This window comes from Melospiza melodia, chromosome 12, assembly GCF_035770615.1.
Source record: "Melospiza melodia melodia isolate bMelMel2 chromosome 12, bMelMel2.pri, whole genome shotgun sequence".
Lineage (NCBI taxonomy): Eukaryota > Metazoa > Chordata > Aves > Passeriformes > Passerellidae > Melospiza > Melospiza melodia.
In genome coordinates, this window is record NC_086205.1 from 8,965,376 (window position 1) to 8,992,680 (window position 27,305).

At 51.6% G+C, this 27,305-nt stretch overlaps 2 protein-coding genes across 2 annotated transcripts in view; one reads left to right on the forward strand and one right to left on the reverse strand.

The window, feature by feature from the left end:
• The first annotated feature begins 3,127 nt into the window (after positions 1–3,127).
• On the forward strand, positions 3,128–23,570 carry C12H3orf70 (chromosome 12 C3orf70 homolog). The gene is made up of 2 exons (XM_063166690.1): positions 3,128–3,439; positions 20,484–23,570. Exons 1-2 carry the CDS (start codon positions 3,265–3,267, stop codon positions 21,035–21,037), a joined length of 729 nt encoding a protein of 242 aa, XP_063022760.1. The 5' UTR covers positions 3,128–3,264; the 3' UTR covers positions 21,038–23,570.
• An 837-nt stretch (positions 23,571–24,407) lies between these two features.
• The window catches only part of VPS8 (VPS8 subunit of CORVET complex), a 65,060-nt gene continuing 62,162 nt past the window's right edge, over positions 24,408–27,305 (reverse strand). Inside the window, exons 44-45 of the mRNA XM_063166691.1 lie at positions 25,763–25,843; positions 24,408–25,116 (exon numbers count right to left, since the gene is read on the reverse strand). Of these exons, the coding sequence (XP_063022761.1) occupies positions 24,976–25,116; positions 25,763–25,843 (222 nt within the window). The 3' untranslated portion in view covers positions 24,408–24,975. The remainder of the gene's footprint in view (positions 25,117–25,762; positions 25,844–27,305) is intronic.

Below are 27,305 nucleotides of genomic sequence, written 5' to 3' on the forward strand. Positions count from 1 at the left end.
TTCCCACCTGTCTTTTTAAACCATTTTCACTCAGTAGGAGAATATCTATTAAAAATGTTTTCCAGATAAAACCATCCCTACAGGTGAGGAATGTCCCCAGCTCTGCACACTTGCTGCATGTCTGACTATTCCAAGCTATCCATGAGGTGAGGTTACACAGTTCTCTGGCATGGTGAGGCTGTGGAGACACACAATGTGAGCTGGCTCCAGACCCTCCTTAATCCTTGGGCCCTGCTTTTGCTTTCATGTGGTGTCTAGCTGCATGTCTGTGCTTTCTGCACAGCAGGGTGCTTGCTTTCAGTCTGAGGAGATTCAGTGTCGGCCTGCAAGCACCCGTGGCCTCTCTCAGGCAGCTGCAGGATTGTTGGATATCTTTAATTAAGTCAGTGAACTCTGCCAGTGCAGCAGATGCCTCCATTAACTGCTCAGCCACAGGCATTGTGCAAAACAGCAGCGAATGGGAGTGCACCAAAGGGGAGGATTGCCTTAGCTTTGATCAGAGTCCCCTGCAGCACTGGCCCTTCAAAGGGAGGCAGAGAGCTCCCTGCCTGAGGCTGCTCAGAAGTGCAACCCTGCAGTGCACGCCCAGATTGGATGGGGCACTTGGGTCTTGCCAGAAACACCTACCTCTCCTTCTGTAACCCACACTTGACCTTCCTTCTTTATTTCTTTTGAACAGAAAGTGATCTGACAGCCCAGGCTGGTTTGAGAGCAGTTCTGGAGGTGAGACAGTGCTGGAGAGGAAGGACTTCGTGCCAGCAGGTAGAAGTGCCGGTTCTCCTTGGGCCATGGTTCTCTTGGGAGCTGAGCTGTATCCCTCATTTGCTGCTGGCAGGCTCCAGGGAACAGGGGGACATCAGGACAGTGTCCAAGAGACACCTGGATTTGCAATCAGTTTCTCCTCTGCTTGCAAAGGACTGAGCAAGGTCCTAAATGTTTGCAGATTTCAGTGGGATTTCTGCTAAACAAAGGCAGATAAGCCTCCAGGAGTGTAATAACACTCTCTTTCCTTTGTAATAAACACTGGAGATATTTAAAATGGACAGGGCTGTGAAGGTCTTCCACTCCTAGTGACCAGTGCCAAGGGAGGCTCAAAGCCCCCTCTCAGTGCAGCTGGGCACCCATCTCCTCCCAGACAGGCTGAGCTTAATGGTGTAGCCATCCCAGATCTGAGAAGGTGAGGGCACAGCTGGGACACAGTCCTGTGGCACTGAGGAGGACACCATGGATGAGCAGGAAGGGCAGCACTGGGATGAGCAGCACTGCAGAGACCAGGGATCACAGTCAGAGGTGGTTCAGAGCCTCAGTGAAACTCTGTGCTCTGCAGTTGTGACCCATATCCCTTGGTCTGGCACATAAAGTGTGGAGCTGATCACAGCCAGACAACAGCAACTTGGCTGTTCTTAAGCCCTTCTTATTGGCAAGAAGCAAATGGTTCTCCCAGCACACCTTCAGGACAGTGTACAGGATGGGGACACCTCTGGGATCTATCCAAGAACAGACCCCATATGAACTGTCTGAGAAAATTCTAGAGAACACAGAAAAATAAGTATGTTTTGAGTGTTTCTGACACAGATCTATTGGGCATTGTACAAAGATAAGGGACTATGGAAATGACCATTTGGTTTCTGTTCTAACAGAAAGCTGACTTCAACTCCCAGTGCTGAGCAGAGCAGCAATAAAACTGCAATTTCTTTCAGACATAGCAGGAAAACAAGTCCACCACCACACTTAGGAAACAAATAATGTAGTCAGGGCTCTAGATAAATCCAAACTTGAATTTTGGTCTAAAGATATAATTGTTGGGAAATAACAATACACTTTCATATGTTTATTAACAAAAACGATATCTACTGATTATTTTGCAAAATGAAAGACAAAGTTTATCAGTTTGTTTTTTTTTTTAAATCACTGTGTGCTTAGAAAAAAAAAAGTGTTTCTGAATTAGATTAAGTGGCATGATGAAAAAAAAACAACTAAAACCTGTCTGTGCTGCAGGCCACGTGTGCAAGCCGCTCAGTGTCCTGCTCCGTTGGCTCTGGCACTGCAGGGGTGATCTGTGTGCACCTGTCTCACAGACTAGCAAAGAGCTGTCCCCAGATCGCTGCTTGTAATCGGGGCTGCTTGCCTGCTGCCCACACTCCCCGGAGGCTGCTGCGCAGTGCCAGAGTGCCCGGATCCCATTTATCAATCCGCTGGTGTCTGGACAGGAGCTCCACATGGCCGGGGCAGTGCTCGGGGCAGCCTGGCAGCCGGCCCGCAGCCCTGCCGGGAGCCGGGCTCACTCTCCCGGGGCTGGCGGCCGCTCCCGCCCGTGCGCTCCCGCCGCTGCGAGCGCCTCGGGAGAGCAGGGAGATGTCACAGCGGCCCTCAGCTGCCGGCAGCGCCCTCGGGCACCGGCCCGGGCTCAGCCCGTGCGCAGGGCAGCCCGCGGGGCACCCTCCCACCCAGCGAGGGGACACAGCCATGAGGGGTACGGCCATCGCGGGATACGGCCACGAGGGGCACAGCCATGAGGAACACAGCTATGAGGGGCACAGCCATCGAGGGGTACGGCCATGAGGGGCACAGATATGAGGGACACAGCTATGAGGGGCACAGCTGTGAGGGGCACAGCCATGAGGGGCACAGCCATGAGGGGCACAGCTATGAGGGGAGAGCCATGAGGGGTACGGCCATGAGGGGCACAGCCGTGAGGGACACAGCCATGAGGGGCACAGCCATGAGGGGTACGGCCATGAGGGGCACAGCTATGAGGGGAGAGCCATGAGGGGTACGGCCATGAGGGGCACAGCTATGAAGGGACAGCCATCGAGGGCTATGGCCATCGCGGGACACAGCCATGAGGGGACAGCCATGAGGGGTACGGCCATCGCGGGACACGGCCGCCAGGGCACATCGCCATCGAGGGCACGACCATCGTGGACACAGCTATGAGGGGCCACGGTCACGGCAGGGCATGGTCATCGAGGGACAGAGCCATCGTAAGGTATGGCGATGGGGGACAGCGCCACCGGGCGCTGCAGCCATCGGGGTACCGCGGGCGGTGCTGCGGGACCGGGGCGGGGCAGGGCGGGGCGAGGCGGGCGGCCGGGCCCTGCCCGCGGCGCTGCCCCCGCGGCGCTGGGCGGGCGGGCGGTCCCCGCTGCGGCTCGGCGCCTTCTCCTCCTCCTTCTCCTCCTCCTCGTCCTCAACCTCCTCCTCCTCCTTCTCCTCCTCCTCTGGCCGCTGCGGCGCGGGGGCTGCGGGCGGAGCGGCGGCGCCATGAGCGGGGCGGCGGCGGCGAAGAGCGAGAAGCTGGACGAGGCTCAGGCGCTCGCCCGCAGCTGCGCGGGCAGACCCGACTTCCAGCCCTGCGACGGGCTCTCGCTCTGCGCCACCCACAGCCACGGCCGCTGCTTCCGCCTGCACTGGTGCTGCCACCTGGGATGGTGCCACTGTGAGTGAGGGGGCGAGGGAGCGGGCGGGGGGTGCGCGATCCCGGCCGTCCCGAGTGCCCTGTCGGTCCCCGCGCACTGCTTCACCGCCCGTCCCGTTCTGTCCGTCCCGTCCCGCGGCCAGGAGCAGCCCGCTCCCGGAGCTGTCCGTGCCCAGGCGGCCCCAGTGGGACCCTGACCTCGGGTGCTGCTTCCGTAGGAGCGGCAGCGGCGATGTCCGGAGAGTTCTCTGGGGGCCTGGAGTCCCGGTGCCCCTCTCCCCCTGAGCCGGCTGGTGGGCTGTGGCACCGCTGTCCTCCGCACCAGCCACTTCATTCTCGGTGCTTTTTACAAGCCTAAACCCCTTTGAGCAGAGAGGTAACTGCTTTAGTCTATATATAGCAGATAGCTTCAAAATCCAGTATTGAGCCAACTCTGGTGAAAAGGCGCCCAACGACTTTAATATCAGTATTCAAGATCCTGATGTATCTAATCATGGAGGCTGAGATTGAACTGTGGATGTCCAAACATAGTTTGATGAATAATTAATCACGTAGAGCCTTGAACAGCAGGCTTTTCCATCAGCGTGTTGATGCGAGGTCAGGAAATGGTGATGGAGAAATGTACTTGGGTCGTGTTATGTTCTGGAGATCTTAAAGCTTGGATGGTCAAGGTTAACACTGGACCCTTATGTGAGGGTTACTTGGTGCTCCTGAGTGTCCCTGGACTCCTGATATCCCATTCTCCTTTAAATCCATTGCCATTGCCATCTCTCCTTGCAATTTAGTCACCTTCACGGATTCCCCTTCACACAGACTTTTTGCAAATTTTGTTTCACAGGGAAAGTGCCCCAAAAGCTAGCTTTTGTTTGGATGCAAACTTCTGTATCAATTAAATATGCATTTCAGGAATTTTGCTTTGATTTGGGATTAATTTGAAAGCAGTTCGGGACAAAAGGTTTTCTTCTATCTGTGCCCTGAGTACTGTGTGGCACAACTGGCTGTGTGAGAAGGTGCCACAGTCACCTGTTGCACAGGGACGGGGACATGGGTGTTTCATCAGTAACACAAAGGTTCCGACCTAGATTCTTCCCAACATTTCCCTGGCCTCAGTTATTTGTGGCCACCATCAAGATATAAAAGCTTATGAGCACTCTGGATCAGAGCTCAAAGTGGTGCTTATAAACTGGAGATGTTACCCAAAATCATCTGGGATGGGGAAGTCAAACATGGAACTGGAACATCTGAAGAAGCAATTTCAGAGAGGAATCTGGGGATTAGGATGGATCACAAACTGCTTTGCCTCAGCAGCAGGAGGGCTGTGTGGCAGAAAAGCCAAACCCAGAACCCCAACCTTCGCCTTGGGATGCATTACCAGGAGCATGGCAAGTGTGCAATTTAATTAGTCTCTTCAGCTCAGTGATGAGGAAACCAGGCTGATGGGCTGAGCTTTGAGCATTGCACTCTATTATAGAGCTGTAAGAGAACTGGGGAGGAGATCACAGAGATCAGCTTAGAAAAATGCACTTTACAAGGGGGTGCAAAAGAAAGGGTTGTTTGGGCTGTAAAAGATTGAGGGAGGGAGAAAGGAAGGGCCGATGAGCTTTGCAAAGTGTGAGGTGGCCTTGCAGAGCAGCTTGTTCGAGTCCTCCTCTGCACAGAGGTGGCAGATAACCAGGTATCTGTTACCTGTGACCAGGAGAGTTCAGGTTCTTACGGGAAAATATCAAAACTAGCAAGAGAAATGCAGCAGGGGAACAGAGTACCTGAGAAGGTGAAGAGTCCTGGTCCTTCAGGGAAGGCTTAGACTGGTGTCTCTTAGGCATTACATGAAGCTTGCTTCCCTCTTGGAAAGACCACTTGAGATCCCATCCAACCCTTTGCTTCTGTCTGGCAATTATAAGATTTAAAAATAGTTATAGCATTTGCAAGAAGTACAGACTTCCTTCTCAATTCCTCCTTTATGGCTAAGGAAAAGTTGAGATACTTTTGCTTCAAGAAGCCAGGATTTTAAATGGAGGATTTTAAAGGAAGTCACACACTTCACTGCCTTGTTTAATCTTCTGAAAGCCGTGGTGAAGCATGCTCCCTTCTTGCCCCTCATTTCCTAATGCAAATTTCAGAGCTAAGGATCTCTTTGTATCCTGTTCCTGTGGAATGAGTTGAGTTGGACTTAAAAGGGGTAAGAATGAGGTCTATAATGGGAAATTGTACAGAGGTCAGAGATGTAATTAAACAGTATTGGGAGTTACCTTGCATAAACGCAGTGCTGTAATACTGACTTGGGAGTCCTCAGAGGGTTCTTGAAAGTGCTTTTCTGTGACTCTTAAGAGCTGTATTGGGGAACAGGAAACTCTACATCAATTAAAAGGGCCATTGAAGTATTATTTTCCATCAGTGGCCAAGGTCCTCGAGAATGTCAACTCAGTTAAAGTGCACTTACACTGAGAAATTACAAAAACTCACCATGCCATGATGAGTAGGTTGTCTCCTCATGTGTATTCAGGATCACATCTGCTTACTTCAGTGACAGGAGCAATTTAGCGTTGCAGAGCCACTTGGCTCTGGAAGGAATAATTGAGAAAGGGCCCAGCCTGAATCCCCAAAGCCCTTGTGGTTGGCATGCTCGGAAGGGAGCGGTACTGGAGGCGCTCTCTTTGCCTCCCATGTTTCTTTGTCTGTAAAATGGTAATAATAGCTGCCAGGGAGATCAGAGACTGACTGGTGTATCCCAACAGCTCCAAGAGCCTCAGCTGCCCTGGGTGCTTGTATGACTCGTGTATCTAAGCCTGGAGTTCATTTTGGGTCCTTTTCAGTCTGTTCTGGGCTTGGTGAGGAGCAGATTTCCCAGTGTGCTGTTTCTGTAATGCGCTCCCATGCGTGGGGAGCTCTGAACCCAGGTACAGCCTCCATAAGAGGGGCATGAAAAACGTGCAGGATGGGTGTGCCTGGGGGGGCTGGGAGGGGAAGCTGCTGGACTCTTCCCAGAGTGCAGGGACACCTCCCTGCTGCTGAACTGTCCTCAACACCCCTCCCCTGGGTGCTGCCAGGAGGCTGTGCCGACTCCAGTCTCCGTGTGGAAGCAGAATGAGGGCTGAAGCCTCGGAGTCCTTTTCCCAGCAGGGAAGAAGGTGTTGGCCCAGGAGGTGTTTTTTACTTCAGCCCCTGTTTGACCCACTACACATTTCTCCTGCTTGCTCTGTGTCCTGCATGCATTCCCTTTGCCAGGGTGGCAGCCCCCTGTTCACCTTCCTCCCCTCTGACAGCCTTGGGAGGTTTTGTTTATTAGATGCAAGCTGAGAGCCTTAAATTACTCTGATCTACTTTTTCCAGAGCCAGAGAAAACATGCCAGAGGCAGGTCTGCAGCAAGGTGCCTGCCTCCCTTTCCTCACCTCGGGATTTCCACTGCAGCTGTGATTTGCACTGATGCTGGCTGTGAGGCTGCTGGCTCTGAGGTGGTACCTGCTTATGTCAGAAAGGATCAGATCCTCGGGGTTGCATCTGTCCTGACCTGACAGCAGGACTTTGACTTTTGCTAATTTTACTTCCTAAGAATTAACTGTGAGAGAAGGCACCATGCTTGATACAATTAAGAGCATTCTCTTGCAACTGGATTCATTTGTAATCTGAATATCTTGCATTCTGTTAACCACCCTGCAAACCCCTCGGTACATTATGCTGCAATTATCAATAATACATGATGAATCGTGGTTCCACGGCAGTTGCATCAATAGACAGTAATTGTGCCACCTTGTATTAGCCTTTCTATGCTTTTTCCCCCCCTGATTAGGCATCAAAAGAGCAAGCTTTAGCTCCTTAAAGCCTCTTGCATATCTTGTATTGAAAAGTAAATGCAGCAAATAAATTTCAGTACCACCACTTTTACAGGTTCAGCTGTTTGGAACCTTTACAAGAAAACAAACCAAGCATAGGGAAAGTGTGAAATCTCCATTGGGGGACCAGGAAGGAACATATTGCTAGGCTCAGGCAAGGAACAAGATCGTGGGGGCAGGAAAGGTTTTTAAAAATGCACCTGCTCCCCCTCCCTTGCAGTTTGCTGGGTGGTGGATGGCACTTGCAGGTGTGCCTTGGATTAGTTTCCCACTCCCTGGTGTGCATCACAAATTATGGCACTGCTTGGCTGGAGTTTGCAGCCAGACCTGGCACATTCTGCCTGAGGTCAGGCAGGCCTGGCAAGAGATCCAAGGAAATGTCAGTTTTCAGCTAAGAGGAGAAAAGGGGTTTGTGTGATGGGTGGCATGCCACAAAGGGCATGTGTTTGCTGGTTTGGGGAGAAGGGCTTCTCTAAATTTGGTCAGGCTAGCAATATTCTGGGAATGTAGAACTAGAGTACATTTACATTTTGTTGTTCACCTGAACAGGCAGCCCAGGGTTTCTCTTGGCTCTCAGAGCTCCATTGCTTCCTCTCAGTGTCTGAGGGCACCCAGCAGAGGCACAGTTCCTGTGATTGGGGTCTCAGCAGTCCCAGCTGTGGCAATGGCCAGGGGAGGGGACTGTCCCTTATCCATTGCCCACAGCTGCAGGCAGGGAACGAGCCAAATCAGCAGCACAGTCACTGCACCTGGGTGTGCTCTGAGCTGATACTGCTCCTCACATTCTCCTCTGCTTGAATCACTGGTGCCTTTCTTTTACAGCATTTTTAAATGGAGGCATTTGTTGTCTGTTGCACAAAGCTGGTGAAAGTTCCCTGTCAGGGCCATCCTTGATTAAACCTCTTCCAGGGAGATGTGGTGTGTGTCCATGGCAGCTCCTGCCTGCTCTCTGGCAGGTACACACTTGGCCCAGGTGCAGGCATTTCCCCCTGCCACACAGCGGTGTGTGCAGCATTTCAGGATCTCTGTGCACACCAGCAGCATTTCCAAGGTGTCTCTGCCCCCTCCAGTGACAGAAGCCATCAGCAGGGGCTCTGACAATCTCCCAAGCCCATGTAATTACCCAGACCCCAGTCTGCCCGTGGGAATTGTGAAGAAGGACTCAGTGAGGGAGCCCTGCTTTGCTGTGACAGAGCTGGTGAGTGAGCTGAGATGGTCTGGGGAGGAATTCAGGGGCATCCTGATAGGGCTTGGGGGTCTAAAGAGGAGCTGTGCCTGCCTGCAGCCAGTGTCTGTCAATCCCTGAGTGTTAGAGGAGCAGCCACAGCCCTGGGGTGCTCTGCAGCACAGCATGCACTGTACTTCTCCAAAAGCCTTGCTCTTACTCCAGTGGGTTTTCCTCAGGTTGGCTTTTGGTGGCTGTAAAACTCATTTCCACATCCAGGAGGGAGCAGAAGGGCAGCAGTGCTCTGTATGTCTCTGTCTGCAGAGGGTGATGTGCACTGGAAGCAGCCAGCCTGGAATGAGGAGGGCAACTTGAATTTCCAGCAGTTCTGTTCCACAGGGCAAAACTACATCCTGATTAGTGATTTGTTGGATAAACAGGGAAAGGAAGTTGTAACATGCTTGTGTCTGAAATTCTGAGTATTTGGAGGAGCTCCTACATTCTTCTTTGTGGAAAACTCTTGTTGAAAGTGGAATGGAGTAGTGGGGCTAGGAGCAGTAGGGCTGGGAATTCCCAGAAAACACAGCTTGGTCTAGAGGGAGAATGACACAAATCCTGGGACAAATAGACATTTTTTAATTTAGTTCTGCTGTGAAAAGGATTTGAACATTCATCCTGGTAAGTCCATGTATGGACAGAATGTTTGTGCACAGAACAAGGCATTATGCTGAGTGCCAGGCAGGAGCTGCAGAAAGGTGGATGTTGCAGCTTGTAGTGGGAAAAGACTTTTAATGAGGATTTGTTGCCTGTGGCTGTGCAAGATCTTCTCTTCACCTGTATTTTGAAAAGCTATGATATTCCAGCTTCGTTTCACTAAGCTGTACACAACCAAGGAAAGAATGTCAGCTTAATATATTCTGATATTCTGAAGTGTTACTCTAAGGGAAAACACTGCCAGTTTTTATGGGTGCACCATTCCAGACCTGGATGGGATTTTGGTCCTCAGGTTTTAGTTATAATCTGGAAATCACAGTATGAATGTACCACTGAGAACTCACATGTGTTGATTCCTTGTGCCCTGTGGGAATGTCAGCGCCTCTGGAAGAACCTGCTGCCATTCATTCTGAATCCTTACTATAATGTTTAGAGACATGCATGTTCTATTATTATTAACAAAGGTCACTTAACAGAATTACACCACTGAAAAATCTCTGAATTCAGGCTACTTCCTTAGTGTGTCTCATAGAAATAATTCTTGTACAGCTCATGAGGGATTGAACAGAAATCACTGTACTTCTTTCTCCAGAAGTCGAAGAAAAAGGGACCTGTGTACCAAAACACTTCCTGCCAGCCAAAATCTCTTTGTTATGCATGACTATGAGGCTGTAATCTGTCCACCTGAGAGGCATAATTCACAAATAATTTTATCTGCTTGCCCCAAACTCAGTGATCTGCTGGTAAGAGCCTCTGAGAGTGGCAGATAACTGACACCCTTCCTCTGTGGCTGCCTGAAGGGTTAAGTGCTGATTTTGAGAAACCTGAAAGGACAAGGCTGGTTCAGAAGCAAGTTCTTCTGAAGAAAAAGTTCATTAATCTTGTCTCTCTTCAGCTGGTGGGGTTGTCTGTGAATGCAGGGTGTCCTGAACCCTGCATGCTGAGGGCTGGGCCTGTGCTCCTGCTGATGAGAGCTGCTGGCACTTTTGTCACTGCAGAGGAACAGGCTAAAGATAAAATCTGCATGGAGCACTGTGCCTGTGGCGAGCCTGTGGCTTCCTTCCTGGACTCTGCAGGTGAGGGAATGTTTGCCAGCCTGCTCTGTGAGCCTGCTTAATGCCAGTGCCCGATGCAAAATGCCTGCTGTCACATCCTTCCCCTGGTGGCTCCTGATGGGCGTTTCACGGGTCTGAACTGGCAGCCCGTGGTCATAGCCTTGCATTGTCCCACGAGACTGAGTCACAAGATTGTTCTGGCTGTGACTTCCATCCTGCAGGGCTGCAGAGCTCACAGTGCTCAGGTCTGCTGGAAGCACTGAAGGTGCCTCTCAGGTGCTTGGCACAGGACCTCCAATTTCCTGGCAGCACCTGTGTGCTCATCAGGAACACATTTTGTCACTGCTCGTGTGGCTGCAGCAGCAGAGCCGGCCTTGTAGAGCAGGGGCATCTTGGGGTGTCCTTATGTAATGGCTCTCGATTTAACAGTGCTGCTGTACACTTCATGACTCACTGCCAGCCTTGGGAACTTATTTCTGCACACTGGTAAGGCTCTACTAGAAATTTGTGTTTCTGTAAAGGATAAAAAACAAAATGCTTTACTCATAAACAGTGTAAGATGTTCCCAAACTCCCGAGAGCTGTGACAGTGTGGGCTTAGCTGCTGATGGATGGCACAAGCTTATACTAATGCAAAAGCTGGTTGACAGTAGATTGGATTCCAGGTAGAGCATCTCTCTCTCTGCATATAAAGTGACCCTGGTTTAATGTGTTGTGGTTTTTCTTCCAGCACCTCTATGAATTTATCTGCCCACAAGATACAGAGTATGTTTTCATAATGGCTTTGATTCTTCCACTAATCAATTTTTATGTAGTGACTGATCACAGAACTCAAGAAGTGCAGTTTGTGCCATTTGGAGATGTTTTTGCCAATAGCTGAGTATATTCACATAGAGGGAAGTCAAAAACCTACTGGGAAAGTGAAAACTGATTGCTTGGCAACTGGGTCTTGTTTTTAATATAGCCACGCTTTAATTTAGGCCATGTAACAGTTGGAATTTATATGTAACCTACGTTGTAAAACAATTTCAGCAAGAGGCACGCATTTGTATTCTTGTTCTCACTGGTGGCTGCGGAGCTCGAGAGCCCACACGTCTGCTCTGGAAGCTGCTTGTTTGGCTGTGTGCTTGCACCCAGCCCTGAAATGACTCCCTGCTGTGCCAGGCTCTGTGTGCCAGGCTCTGTCTGTCCCTCTCCCTGCCACACACATGATGCTGGTGCTCACCTGTAACTGTTGCAGGCAGGGTGCTTGGCTGCTCCTTGCTGTGTAGCTGCCTGGTTGGATTTCAGAGCTTTCCCGAGCCTGAGCCCCACTCCAGGTGTTTGCTCACTCACTCACTCACTGGTGAAAGGTTGGGGCAGCATCAGGTGTGCCAGGGTGGACTGACCAGCTCTTGCAGCCTTCCTGCAGCCCAGCAGCGTTGGCCCAGCTGCAGGCGGGGCAGGTGGAAGGAGACACTCACCTTTTGCCTTGTTTTTCCTCCCTGTGCCACTAGACCTTGATCTGCTGGCACAGGAGCCATTCTGCAGCTGGTCCTGTGGGATCTTGCCTCTCTGGATATGAAGCCAGGGGCGATGCTGTCACCTCTGCCAGCACTGGCTCACAGCAGAGAGCTGTTTGTGCTCCCAGCTGTGCTGTCCAGGTGGTCCAAGGCACTTGCCTGCAGTGGCACTGTGTGACACAGTGGCTCAATGTGATATCCACCTGCTCCACCTCCAGTGGTGGTACTTGGGCTTCTATGTGTTGATGCAGAGCATTGCTGGATCCCACACCCCTCCAAGGGAGCACTGGTGCCCATACTTGCACTCCTCAGCTCCAGGTGGTGATGTGTTTGTGCACTAGCAGGGAGAGCAAGTCCTTTAAAATCCCCAGAAATGGGTTCTCCAGAGGCTTGTGACAGAAATAGCTTGGTTTGAACGGCGTGTGAATGGAGAGGTGCATGAACACCAGGAACAGCACTGGGTTAGCAGAGTGTGTTGGGAATAGGGACCCTGCTCCCAGCTCTGGAGCTGAAGAAAGAACGTGGTGCTGTCCAGCCTGAAGGCTCCTGCTCCCACACAGCAACTGCACAGATGATGTGTCAGCAGATCCTGGGCTCTGGCCACAGCAAGGGATCAGCACAGGTACAGCACCTCCCATGGGCCATTGTTTCTCCTGCCAGCCAGCAGGAAAACACTGTGGCCACAGAGATGTGAATCCCAGCCTCCTGCCCTAGCTGTCCCCTCTGGGTGCAGAGTGCAGGTCTTTAGAGAGGACTTTTCCTTCAAGGACCTGGTGAGCTGTTCTGCTTATTTAAAAATTCCCAAGAAAGCATTCCATGACAGCAGAGGCTCATGGTGCCCCCCTGCAGCACATACCACACACCTGAAGACAACTGGATCTTGTGTTTCCATCCCTTTGATTTCCAGGCAATGCCGTGGTCTTCTGGGTAGTTGGACATGGAGCTGTGCTTCTGTTGCTTTGTTTCCCTGTCAGTACACTGACTGGCTGCATGGAAACCATGGGCTGCTGAAGCTTGAGCAGATGGTGCTCAGGGATGGGGTTGTAGAATAAATATTTAGCACTAAGCCATTTTTTGCTATTTTCTCTACTGAATTTTAAAAATATCTAGTGTAACTTGGGGGATAAATTTCTCAGGGGAATGTGTAAGAAGTGGCTGTTCTGGCCTTTGGGGGTGGGTTTGGAGGGGATGTTGGAAGATGAAAATCCTTGGATTCAGAACTTGGGTAGTGTTGCCCAGCTGCTGTGCTGGCAGAGGTAACCAGGGCTGTGCCACATTTTCCATGCCAGTACTTCTGTGTTTCTGGAACCCAGCATGGAGCTGGGGTTAGCAGCACCTGTGCTATGGGTGACATTCTCGAGCTACTGAAAGGAAAGAGCTCCTCCAGAACACACATGTGGTGTGTGCTGCTGCCCACTGCCTCATTGGGTGCTGCTACTCTGCTCCCTTACAATGGTTAGTGAGCCAATACGGCCCCTTTAAGAGGCTTTATGGCTGCATCTCTCCAGCCTTCAGGGTTGCTTTTTCTTTAAGTCCAGTAAATCCATGTAAGCAATGAGAGTAAAGAGCAGGGATGATGGAGGAAGCTCCAGGGTCTGTTTGCATTTAAGCGTTACCTGCTCTTAAGCTGATGTGCACAGAAACTCCTCAAAGGCTTAGACAGCTCACAGCATGTACTGTCATGATCCTTTTTGTATTTAAAACAGATCAAGACAAAAGGGCATTAAAATACAAATTTGATGAGGAAAAACTTCCTGATTTTCTCCCCGTGTCTGCTGGTTTCCTGTGAAAAGCGTTGAGTCAGGGGCTGGCACAGCTGTCTGGCTGTGCAGCAGGGAGGGAACACCTCCACAGGAGAGAGCTGGCAGCTGTATGGAATTGCTCCTCGGCAGCCACTGCCAAAACATCTCTGGACTGCTTCTTCCCTGTGCTTGGATAGGGTCTGGAATGGGATGGATTCATTAGTGCTCAGATGGAGGTGCTCCTGTGAGAAGGAGTTGTTTGCAGTGATACATTTCTGTTAGGGCAGAACCTGCCAGCCCTTCCTGCTGCATTTCCAGCCTGCTCAGGTCCTGGTGTGTGGCTGTTTTTTCTATTGTTTTGCTGAGTTGATTTGTGCCCTTGGAGTCTCTTCTCTGATCCCTTACTGGGACTTCTATTTCTGCCAGAATTCCTGCAGGTATGCAGAATGTTCTGTTTGCATTCCCCACACTAGAAATTTGTTTGAGCAATCTCAGTGCTTTTTCAGAGTTGTTTGGACAGAGTGCAAGGCAGAAATATCACTTGCACTGAGGTGCTGCATATCTTTATCTACAAGGCTTCTTCAAGGTGGACAGTAATTTCAGTTATGCCTTATTATAACCACCAGTGGCCCAGTTCAGCTTGACTTGAGCCTGTCAATCTGGCAGTGCCTCAGTGTCCTGAAATGTTTTCCATTTCCTCTGGTGGCTCATTCCACATCTTTTGTTCACCATGCAGCCCATGAGGATTGGCTGGATATGACATGATGTCTATTCCATACATCACAAAGAAGTGCAGACTGGGAGAGCACTGCAGTTTTTCACATGTGCCATCTGTAACTATGCTCTGGGTTTCTCCTTCCATTTGTTCTCACCCCTCTGGAAAAGTTAGAACTGTGCTCTAAGTGTGGTTTGGAGTTGTGATAGTCCTTGACAAGTTTTTATGGTTAGGGCAAGCTTTGTTTGCAAGGGTTTGTGGTTCCAAGCTGTGCATGTAACTGGAGAGAGGAGGAGGAGAGCCAGGGCAGTCATTCAGCACTGAACAGAGCAGCACTGTTCAGCTGGCAGGGCTGGAGGGCCATGACCCCAGGTGGGTACTCAGCCCAACATCCCACTTCCCAATGGAATTCCACTCTGCTGGGCACTTAGCAACAAACAGGTGTGGTGGGCACCTCCAGCAGGCTGAGGATGCTGAGTGCCTTCCATAAACCTGTCCAGGATGTGCAGGGAGCTTTGCCTTAGGCTGTGAAGGAGGAAACCCTCCCTTGCCCCAAGGTTCTGCTGTGCCAGCCGTGAATCCTGCCTGGTTCCTTTCCATGCCTCTGGCTGGGCTGGCACACCTGTGCCATCCACTGCCCTGGGGCCCTGGAAGCCCAGCTGGATGTGACAACCTCTGTACTGTCCTGGGGCCACTGTGCCAGCACTGGCAGCAGGGCACCACTCCTGCTCAGAGCTGTCAGCACCTGGCAGAGAGCTGCACATCCACCTGCTGCTTCCCCAGAGCCAGACTTGGCTCTCCTGCCCCACCCAGGAGATGTGGAACAAATGCTGCTGGAAGAGCACTCAGTTGTTCTCTGTCTCCTGTGTGAGCAAAGCCAGTGCTCGAGCAGCTCAGCTCCAAGGTTTCCACAGCCAGAACAGCTGTGCAGGGAGCTCTCCTTGGAATAATGCAGATCCCCTCCAAGGCAGCGCTGTCTCCTGTCACACATGCATTATGAATGCTTCCTTTGCCTTCAGTCCTTCAGAGCTGTGTGGTATTTAATTAGAGGTTTTATGTTCTTCATAGTGGGACCAATTCCCCTCCTGTGTGAGCTGAATTTTTGGCAGAGTTGCAAGAGGCAATAGCAAAGTCTGGCACAGCTGGAGTGAGAATCCCATTGGACTTCACAAGGAGGATTACTGGTGCTGTTGCACAGGTGGATGTTCAGGCAGCACCAAGTCACCAGTATCTGGGGAGCAGCTCCCTGCTGGTGAACAGGACACATCCCTCCACACCCTCACTGGGGGCCATGGACTGTGCCTGGGGTCACAGCTCCAGCCCCTCTGGAACATCCACCTCAGCCAAAGGCACGGAGATTCCCCTGGGATCAGAGCCAGTTCACCTCCAGCCCACTCTGCCTGGCACTTCCACAAGTGCTCAGCCCGCACAGGAGCAGCTCCTAACCTGAGCCAGGTCCTGCTCAATAGCTGCCAAGTAGCAGGTCTTTGTTAACCTTGCTGATTTTTGGAGATAGATCAGCTGGCAGATGGGAGGCTGTAGAAATATTTGTTCCAGCAGCTGCAGGGGGAAGAATACATATGAAAAAAAGCTTTTATCTTTCAGTTAATAGATGTCTAAATGCCTTGCATGTGAACAAATATCCATGGTATGTATTGCTGACTTAGACTTGTAAAATCCCCAGCTCTCTCTTACCATTTTCTGAAGTGCAGTGCAATTCATGGTGTTAGTTATTAGGACTAAGTCCTTCTTTTGAGAGGGTAAAATTTGAGAATTTGTTCTAGGAAACCTCCCTCCTAAACACTGGACTTTTTTTTTTTCAATATGTCAAGCACATTACTGAGAGTTAGAGGTAAACCAGAATGCTGGGATGGAGGGAAGTGGAAAAGAAAAATTTCCAGCCACACCTCTGCTTATTTCATGTTTAAGTTATTTCATATTTGCCACAGAAATTGCTGCTATTTTGTGTCTGTTTGGTGAAAATGGATGAAGATTGCCCAATTAGCAAAAAATCAGAGAGAAATGACCTCGTGGCTTGTTTCTCAAAGCTTGATTTGGGGTTATGGAAGCAGGAGGCTCTATAATACAGCTTCCAGTCCATCAGCCACATAGTTCTACTTGTTAGTGCCACAAACATAAAAAATTTTCTAAGTTGCCTGAGTTTGCTGGAGATGTGCAGGTGATGATAGAGCTCCCTGCTGTGCTGGATCCTGCCTTAGCCTGCTGGCAGTCTCACTGGAGGCATGGAGTGAGCCAAGGCTTTGGGAACAGCATCCATCCGATTTGGCATTAGAAATCTTATTTGTGTGCACAGAGCAACAGGGAGATGAGCACTGCCCAGCACTCACTTCCTTGCACATAGTTGAATAGTTGTTCTGCAGTTGAGTGTTGGCTGTAGCATGTGCCAGGTCCCTGAGGATTTGGTTTGTGTGCTGGCACAAGGGCCAGCTGAAGAAATGGAGAAACAATTGTCCCTTTCTTGTTGTGCACAGGCTGTTGTCACTTTGAGGGGTCAGACAGAGGAGCAGTGTTGGTGGGGGATAAGGCTCAGGGGAGAAATGGTTAAGTGTAGCCTATAGACCTATTTCTGGGGTCTCTCGTTTCATCATCTCACCTGTCAGCTAGTGGCTGTCATGGACAGCCAAGACTTCCCATGGCAGTCATTCTGGCAGAGCCTGATTTCACACTGTTTCCAGGAGGGGAGCAGGCTCTTGTTTCCCCTGAGCCCTTTTGCCACGGTGGTGGAAGTGCAGAGCCAGAACTGTCACACCTCTTCACAGCAGCTCTTAAAGTGCACAAGAACTTCCCAAACTTCTGCAAATGCAGCAAATTGCTTTTCACAGGCTCTGGAGTTTGATTTTTAGACATGTGTTTGACACGTGCAGTATTTTTCCTTCACCGCCTTCCAAATAGGCACTGGTGGGGAAATGACCCAGGAAACAATTTTGGATGTGGTGTCTTGTGTGACATCTGAATTTGTGCAGAACACTGTCATTTACAGGAGTGTTCATCAGCACAGTGCAGTCAAAGAGTTCTTCAGCTGACTTGGAAAAAATAGGCAATAAGTTGTGAGCTAGTGTATTAGATGGGATGAAGCAGAATAGGTGCTCAAAGTACTGTTTTATCACAGACTGTTGCCAGCTGTTCAGAGTCAGCAAAAATATTGCTGTTGATTTCCATGGGTATTTGATCAGATTGAGATGGATTGTAAGAGAACCTGGGGACTTGTGCTTCTAGGAGCATTTCTAGTGAAAAAGCCTGGCAATCCTGTAAGCTGCAGGGGTGGGGGGCAATCTTATTTCTAATTTCTGCATTTATTTTTCATAGGCTGCATCCTGGCTGATGATTTTCCATGCATTTTGTAGGGTGAGGGTTGGTAACAATGCTGAGGCTGTAAGCTCAGCATTGTCCACGATCCCATGATCCTGTCTGACAGTCCCAGTTCTGAGCACCCGGTCATGTTTTGAAACAAGTATAATCTGTTTAAAATTGCCTCTAAAACCAGGTAAGACTTGACAAACTTGTACCAGAATTCTAAAGAAATGTAGAAATCAGTTAAGGTAGAAAATTCTCTTTGCTGTGTGTTGGCTGGTTCCTGCTTTACCCTGGCAGAGCTTGTCCTTGGAACGTGAGGAACGTTTCAGCCCCCGTGAGGCTGCACAGACAGGCTCTGAAATCCTGTGCTCTTTGCTCCTGCTCTGGAATTAGTGCCAGCAGGGCAGTCCTGAGACATGCAGGGAGCTGCTGTGTGTGGCTGCAGTAGAGAAACAACCAGCTGAGCTCCCAGCAAGTCCTTGGCTGACCTGGCCACCTCTCTTCTTCTTTTCCCAAAAGGGGAAAAACAAACACCAAAAAAGTCAAACTGAGGAGTCTTTGCTTTACCATTCCATGTCCATGCTGTAAGCTTCCTTGGCTTAAATACATTACTTTCTATTCCCAACATCCTCAGCCTTCTGCCAGCACGTGGTGACTGTTTTAAGTGGAAAAACAGTCCTTTTGTACAGAGACCTTTTTTCTTCATCCTGGTAAAATCTTCACTAGACCCTTCCTTAGACTCTTCAAATAGAGGCAGCACAGAATTGAGTTGAAGAAATGTTTTTCACCAGTATCTAGTTGTACTTTATCATTGGTTGTCAAAGGGGCCCACACAGAAGCCCTACAAATCTATGGATAAATAGAGCATTGTGGTTTCAGGCAAGGGCAGGCTGCACTTCAGTTTCCATGAGCTGAATTTATCAGACACTATCCCAGCCTGCAGCACAGTAATCATCAGCTGTGGGGCTTTGCAAGGCAGTGCATATTTAATGTTCACTAATTTCACAGAAGGATTTCTGGGAAGCAGCAGATGGCAGGAAGCCGTGGGCTGCTGCTGTGGCTGTGAGGGTGAGGAGCTTCCCAGGGAAGTTCTGTCCACAAGATCTGAGAAACCTCTGAGGGGACTCCATTGCCCAGAGACGCCAGAACCAAGGATATGTGCTGAGGAGTGGGAACTGTGCTCTGCCTGTGGCTGGAGCATGCAGCTGCTGGATGCCAACACTCATTCCTCTGAGTCACAGCAGGTTTAGGAGTTACACCATGGTACAGAGATGGCAATTGGAGAGGATGGCTTTGTGTTTTCTGTCATCCAGCCATAAGCAGACAGGGGAAAAGCTTCATTTCTTGTCACTGAGCTTTCCCCGTGGCCCTGTCAGCAGTTACCATTGCACAGATCGTAGGGAGAAAACACTGGATAAGGCATTCGAGGGGAGCAGGTCAAAGCTGTTCACACACTTCCTTCCCTGTGCTGCCAGCTCTGCCTGCTCTCTCCTCCCATGGCGCACGGGTGGGCTTTTCCCTCACCGTGCCTGGAGCTTCTCCCACGCTCCAGAGCCCTTCCTTCGGTTCCGTGGCCTTTCTGCTGCACTCCCTGTCCTTGGCTTACAGGGATTGGAAATCCCAGCCGATTCTCACATGACCCGTTTCCCTTGCAGCGGCACTGCGGGGTGGGAAGGGCCTTCCCGAGGCTCCCGGTGACATCCCGGAGCTGGCAGAGCACAGGCTGTGCGTGGGCCCGGAGCGCCGGCAGCGCCCGCGGCCGCCGAGAGCCGACAGAGCTCCTCCGGGGCTGGGGGGGTTCCCGGCCCCAGGGGGATTCTGCTGCCGAGAGGCTTCGCAGGGAGAGCGAGCCCTGCCCTGCGGCTTACAGCAACCTGGCCTAGCACGAGGTGTCCCTGCCCACGGCACGGGGATGGGAACTCCGTGGTCTTTAAGGTCTTTCCCAAGGCCAGCCATTCTGCCATGTTCCAAAGGAATGGGTAACTCAGGGGGAAAGGCTGCCTCTACCTGTGAGCTGGAAACACACCAGCACTCTGCCTTCCTTACTGCAGGAGCCTTCCGCCCCTCACCTGGAGAGCTCCAGGCACCCACACGGCCCCCCCGTGCTTTGGTGCCTTTGCTGCTTTGGTGCATTTGCAAAGCAGGATCTGTGGCTCGTGCAGCAAAATTCTACCGACAGCCCCACTACTCACAAGGCTTCTGGAAATTTGTGCTTTCCCAGTGGATGAGCCCCTGGGGAGACATGAATCTTTCAGAAGCTTCATGCAAATAAAATGCAGCATTTTACAGTCTTAGGCATAGCCTCGGGTTTCTCAGTTTTTCCTGACATAGTCCCGATTTTCTGCTCTCTTATTTATTTCTGTTAGTGAAGATGTTCAGTTCACACTTTGTTCTGCTCAATATAACCAACATAATCCTGTTTTCTTACTACTTAACCAGATAATCAAGATGCCAAAAGCTTTGAAATTCCCTTATTTTCTGCCTTAAAATTCTAATTGTAGTTATGTATGAGCTTCTGGTTTATAATATGGAAAAACACGATTTAGTCCCCAAAAACAAAGAGTGTGGAGTCACGCACAAGGAGACTCACTGGAATAATAGTAATATAATAAAATTTTGATCATTGTAGCAAAGATGTAAGGTAGAACTTACATGTTGTGTTCAGTGGGGGGGAAAAAAGCCTCTGAGAATCTTGTCTGTTTTCTTTCTTCTAGAAGGCAGGGTGGGCAGACTTGGCATCTTTCCCACTTCATGGCTATGGAGTTGTGCCCTGGAGTTAATTCTCCAGAGTTAGTCATGTCCTACAGCAGACCTTGAGGCAGGGTCAGGGAGGGGAGCAGCACTGGGGTACAGGAGGTTGTGATTACCTGCAGCATTAGGTGTCAGAGGATCCCTACCTGGAGAGGCCACGAGAGAAGCAGCAGCTGCTGCCAGCAGGGAACTGCTGGTGGTGTCCAAGGGTGTCAATGTCATTGCTTCTGTTCCAACTCAAAGACCTTTAACCGCCGCTCCTGTGTGTCCCCACAGGTAAATACGTCTACCAGCCCATGACCCCCGTGGAGCAGCTCCCCAGCACCGAGATCCCCGTCCGGCCCCGGGAGTCCCCCAACACCATCCAGATCTCGGTGTCGCTCACCGAGCACTTCCTCAAGTTCGCTCCCGCCTTCCAGCCGCCGCTGCCGCCCGAGGCGCCGCAGTTCTGCACCATCGCCGACCTCTTCATCGACAACTACCGCGTCAAGTGCATCAACGGCAAGATGTGCTACGTGCAGCGCCAGCCGCCCGCCCCGCACAGGGCAAAGCCCGACGAGGGCTCCGTCCGCAACGCCTTAATCGCAAAGGAGAGCAATACACCAAAAGCAGAGCACTGCTCGTCCCCGTCCAGCTCTGAGGACTCCGGCATCAACGCCGTGGGGGTTCACTACATGGAGTCGTGTGACGAGGACACGGAGGGGGTGGCCGAGCTGAGCTCAGAGGAAGATTACAGCCCGGATAGCAGCTGGGAGCCGGACGAATGCCCGCTCCTGTCGCCCTCGCAGTGCGAGATGGAAGTGATTGAGACTATAGAAACCACTGTGTGACCACACAAGTCGGCATCGGCTCAGTCCACTTCCTTCTCAGTAATGTTGCTTTTGTAGTATTTCTATTTTCTGTTTTTTCTGACAATCCCTTTTTTCCAGTGCACTTGATATTTCAGATTCCTGTCATGGGAGCGCGGTCACAGGACTTACACATGGTGAACTAGCAGCAGCCTGAGCAATTTTAACATGTTCTCAGCCTGATCAGCTCTCCCACATCTGCACGTAAGGTAGTGACAAATCTTAAAGACTTTTCTAGCAGAAATAGGCCCTTTTGTTGGTCTGGGTTACCCCACACACAACTTCTCACACGAGGACGTGCCACTTGAGATGTTTCCACCTGTCAGGTTATTGGCAGGGGTCCCTCAGAGCATGAGGGGTGCACGCCTGGAGCAGCAAACCGAGGTGCCCTTAGTCTTTCTCAAACAGCTTCACGAGGCTCCTCCCATCTCTGTCTGTCCTGGCGCCTTGTCCAGCCCCTTCCCTAGTGCTGGTGTGACCTTCTCCAAGGCTGTGGGCACCAAGCTTCCAGCAGGTTGGAATGGCAAGCTAGAGAATGCACAAAGTGCCTCCAACTTTTCTCCAGGCTATGCACCGAGCAGCTGCTGAGGTAGGCCAGGCTCTGACATCTCCTGAGAAGGCAGGTCTTGCTCTGGAGGGGGATGAGTTGCCGGAATCCACCTGGTCCCTTTTCTCTGCCTGGATCTTAGGAAGGGGGTCTGGCTTTTGCAGGTGGGCAGGAGGGGGAGCAGGCAGAGGTGGGGCATGGCCATCTAACCAATACCACACTGGACTGGGGAGTACCAGGACAGGCGAAGGAAGCGACTACCTCCGAACAGCCGCCCCTGGCTCTTCCTCTGCCTCCTCCTGGGCTCTTTGGTGCCGGACACTCAGGACCAAACGGCCTCAGGGCCTGCATTTGCCTGAAGAATAACTAAGTTTAAACAAAAAGATTTTTACCAGCCACACCACTGTGTCGGCAGAGCTTGGGGACAGTGTGGAGATGTCCCTGGGAGGTGGCCCACGGTCTCAGTGGCATGTGAGCTTGTTAAAATAGAGCCTAAGGTCATCCTAGTGGAGAGAGGAGGCTTTGGCTCCTGCTCATCACTCCCAGTCCAGGAGCAGGTTCGGAGCAGGGGTCCCTCACCCAGCTGGTAGTGGAGCTGTCTCACAGGAGGTTGAGTTTCAGCCCTGCTTGAAGGAAACAGAAATGTCACTCAGATTCCAGCCAGCTCCATGGAGCTGGAGCCAGTAACTCCTGTGTTCCTGCAGCGGTACTGCCGTTCTTTGTGTAGTTGCTGTTTGCGTTTCAGAAGTCCCTGGTGAATCCAAGGCTGTAAAAACGTGTACAGTTAGTGACTGATCCTAGATTATAGTCTGTGGTAGAGGGTGGCTCATCTCTCACTGTATCCTGACAATGTATTCCCAATTTTATACACTTTGTAATCAGTATCTTTAGAAGACATTTAGGCAACAGTGTGTGTCTGTGCACATGCGCGTCTAGGAGTTTCCATGGGTGGATATAAAGTAATGCTGTACTTTTTAGACTAAGACTTTCAGACAAAAATAATAGGTTTTATAGTTTTGATGACTTACATAAAAATGTGCAATGCTTGTGAAATGAGGAACTTGGGCCATTGCATGAACAGATACATTCTCACAAGGCACCTGAAAATACTCTGTTTTTCTGAGGGCATTTAACAAAGGCTGTAGTAAAACTAAATAGGATTTATTTTGTTTTTAAGGGTGGGGTTGTCTTTCTTGGCTAACTACAGTTTCTAACAACATTTTTGGTGTCTTTGGACCATTCAGACACGTTCCATAAGTAGAAGGAAACATTATATATAAACCTACAGCATTTATTCATATTTAACCTTTCAATTGTAACCTGAGTGGAGAGCTGAACGAGCTCACTCTCATTCCTGGCCTCTGAGCTTTCCCCCCAGAAAAAGGAAAGCTCTTCCTCCCCTGGGAATGGCTTGTCCTTCCCAGGCAGGAAGGGTGGGCTGGCGCAGCATGGCCTTTCCCAAGGGCAGGGAGCTCCTCACCAGTTCTCCCTGGGGCACCAAGGGCAGGGAACGTGAGCAGGACACCCCTGCCCAGCACAGCTCACCTTGTTTGCAGGCAAGCAGGAGCTGCAGCCCTGCCCAGGCACAGGCTGGGAGCGCGGTGACCTCGGGGGGTTCTGGTGGCAGAGACTCCACAAGGTCCTGTCCCCGTCAGGATCCATTCTTTCTTAACTGTAAGTAATTAGCAATACCCACAAGCTGTGAGTGTCTCCTACCCAGGATTTGTTCAGATGTCTTAAGCACAATAAGCTGCCTCTTCCTTCTGTTGTTCCTGGAAATGTCAGCGGCGCTCTGGGGAGTGCCGGGGCTGCTGGAGAGCGCTCGGGCAGGGCCCAGCCGCGGGGATCTCCTGCTCCATCACACACCCGGCTGCTTCCTTTGCACAAACATGCCCTGGGCTGGCTGCTCCCCCTGCCAGGGAGAGGTGTGTGTATATTTCCTCTTGAATAAAATACTGAACAACTGGCCTTCTGCTTGTCCTAACTGCCTGTGTGCTTTCCATGCTAGAGAGAAGCACTGCGGGACTTCCAGCAAGGGAAGGGCTGCTCACAGCTTCAGATGGCAGCCCCTGACACAGCCCCAGAGCCAGGCAGATGAAGGGAATAACCAGGGGGAGCACACCAGGCCCTGGTAAGTGCTGGGGCTGGTGGGCAGCTCATGGCCCAGTTCTGACTCATCTGATGTATGACCAAATTCACCTCCCTGACTTACCTGTGCCCAGGTGTGGCTGCAGGCTGGACACATCCCATGGAAGTTCTGCTCATGGGCAGGAGGTGAGCACACAAGGCACCTCAGGGCACTGGCACTGCTCCTACCCAGGTGAGCTCTGCACAACACATTGTGCTTCAGTGTTCCTTGGAGGCAGCTGTGCTGCTCCATAATCCTGCCATTCCCTATGAGCTCTGCACAGATCAGCCACAGGAGTTCTGTGTGCAGGGAGAGCAACACCCACGTGGTGCTGTGCTTTTGGAGCAGCTGGGGCCCCAAGGGCACCCCAAAACACCCAAGTGTCGGTGCTAAAGCGAGCAGGGGGAAGAGGGGTGTGTGTGACAACACAGAAACCCCTTCAACAGTGGGCTACACTGCTGAGAGCAAAGTGCTAAAAGTTCTGTGACCATCAGTACCCATCACATCCACCCTCTACTCCTTGCAGCCCCCAAGGGCATGAGGCACCTCTTTTACACACACACTCCTCCCACCCCCAACACAGGTATGAGGTGAGAGGGGAGGTTTGAGCTTTACCCACAAGATATATCTTTTTCTTACCAGCAGCCCACTCACAGAAGTGCAGAAGTCACAGGAAGTTCAACCAAGGGCCTCTTTAATGGGTTGGTAGAACACAGCATGTGCAGGTCAGTTTGCTCACACAGGTGTCATTTCCTGCATTCTTCAACCTTCTCCAGATCTGCCCATTCTGTGCCCTCAGACCCCTTGGCTGTTGCTATGAGACAGCAGGGCCAGGCCTTGCCAGAACAGCTACTTATAGCAGAACACAGAACTCAGGTGTGGCCCCCAGCCACAGAACCAGCACAGCACAGGGACACAGGGCCTGTGGGCACAGGACAGGCTCCTCCAGCAGGGCAGAGCTGATCTGGTTACTTGGAAAAGTCCCTGCTGCTGCCACAAGCCCCTGGGTCAGCACAGGCAGCCCTCCCTGTGCCCCAGCATGCTGGGATTTGTCCCAGAGTTCCAGCTTCGAGCCCAGCTGCCCCACCACTGCCAAAGCAGAGCTGAGGCATCACCCAGCTGGGACCCACCAGTGCCCGGTGAGGGTGAGCACAGCGGGGTCTGGGCAGGTGGTGTGGGGGAAGATCCCGTGCTGTGGGGGGAAGGCTCCCCAGCCCCAGGTCCTGGGAGCAGCCAGGGCAGGAGCTACTCCTCAGCCAGCGGAGGGGGCGTCAGGTGCAGCTGGAAGTTCTCGTTCTGGAAGACGCTGCTGGTGGCCGGGTCCCCGTGGGAAACGCTGAGCAGCCCGTGCTTGTCACCACGTGCCAGCTCCGTCAGGAGAGCCAGCTGCAAGGAAAACACCCCTTGTCACCCCAGGAACACTCCTGCAGGGACACAGAGCCCAGGGTGTCACTGTGTCCCTGCTGCAGCGAGGGAAACCTTAACCCAGGTAAAGCCAAGGGCATGGATGGCATGGAGGGACCCTGCAGAGCTCCATGCAGGTCACCAGTCCTCAACTGAACAACTATCCAGGGGTCTTTAGGCTGCTTTGAAGTCACATAATTGAAAAACAAACCCAGAAAGAACTCAAAGTGCCAAGATCCACAGCCAAAACAGGCAGGAGACACAAGGAAAATGCCAGAGACAGAGGGAGCTGTGCTCTCCTTGGGACAGCAGGGACATAGGAGGAAGGAGTGTTCCCAGCCACTGCAGGAGCTACAGTGTCTAGAGGGAAGCTTAGTTACAAATGCACAAAGGACCACCCCAGGGACACTTGTCAGGCCCAGCCACAAAGCCAGAGCCATTCCCACAGCTTCCCTGCCAGTGGCTTCACCAGCATGGCTGCCTTGCAGTGTGCCACAGCCAAGTGCCAGCACGAGACCAAACCCCAGAGAAAAGCCAGAGCCCTCGCTTGCCAGTGCTAGTGTGTGGCTTGGCCACATGAAAAATGCCCATCACAGTCTGACAGCAGAAGGAAAACAGGAGTACGTACTCGGGAGGTGCCTCGGTTGAGCCGGCAGAGCTGGTCAAAAGCTTGGATTTGCTGAGGATCCAACACAGACTCTGAACTCATCTGAAAAAGACTAAGAAAGTTACAGAAACCACACAGAGCAGGCTGTCAAGTTCCTACCCAAAGAAATTAATTCCTGGGCCAGGAGCAGTCAGTCCACAACCTGTTTGAGAGGTCTTTTAGCCATCTTTGCCTTGGCATGAAGCCACTATGTGCACCCAGGCTGGGGGGAAAAAGATTAGTCCTGTTCTTGTCCAAAGGACAGTTACACCCCTGCATCCACAGTGAGTTATTTCTGTCCCTGATGGCATAGACTGACAGTACTGGGATACCTCTGAGGAAGGAAGAAAAACCTGGGAAAACTCACAGCCAGCTGGGAAGAGAAGCAATGGGTCTCTGGGGCCAAGCAGCCTCTCCAGGCTCCTTCCCAGGCGGCAGGAGCAGCTTCCCCCAGGCCTTTCCTGTGTCCCGGCCCCGCCCAGCCCGACACTGCGCACAGGAACGCCAGAGGGACACGGGCTGGGTGTGCCTGCTGCCCCACGGGCTGTGTGTGCCTGCTACCCCACGGGCTGTGTGTGCCTGCTACCCCACGGGCTGTGTGTGCCTGCTACCCCACGGGCTGTGTGTGCCTGCTACCCCACGGGCTGTGTGTGCCTGCTGCCCCACGGGCTGTGTGTGCCTGCTACCCCACGGGCTGTGTGTGCCTGCTGCCCCACAATGGAGGGACACGGGCTGGGTGTGCCTGCTGCCCCACGGGCTGTGAGTGCCTGCTGCCCCACGGGCTGTGTGTGCCTGCTAACAACTTCTGGCATCCTACAATGGTATAACGAGGTCCCATCTCTTGTCCTCTGGTGGGGTGTTACAGACTGAAAGCTGGGAAATGAGGGACAAGTGAGTCACAGGGCAGTGGCAGCCACATCCCATGGCCCTGCCCAGCTGTGGGGTACAAGGCCAAGTGTCCCCCAGCAGCGAGGGGCAGCTGCAGGTGAGGGCAAAGAGGGGGCCCAGAGCTGCACCAAGAGCACTAAGGCAGAGAGGGTGGCACACACTCAAACTGCTGTAAATGGCACCATTTACGTGTCCCAGGGAGAGATGACAAAGCATCAGATTCTTGTAGGTTTGTTCCATTTATCACACCACAATGTTTCTATTTTGAATGTTTCTGCTCATATTGCAAAGCAAAAGCATCATCAAGAAACCCCAAGAGGAGCCAGGAGAACAGCCTCCCTCATGAGCAGCAGGCTGGCATCTGTTGTCTCTGGGGATCTATTTTTAAGGGAACATTCAAACATCTTCTCCAAAATACATCTTCCAGGGGCTACTAACAAAAAATGCTACAATCCTGCCAGTGGGTACCAACTGAAGCTGCACTGATTTTAAGCCCTTTGGCAATGGGAGATGCACTGAGCCCCCCGTGGGTTTCCTGAAGCCTGGACAGTTCTGAGACCATCCCAAACCCACACATGTCTTGCCTCTGATCATTAGTCTGGGAAGAGAGGAGTGTCCCAAGTGCTTATGCTGGAAA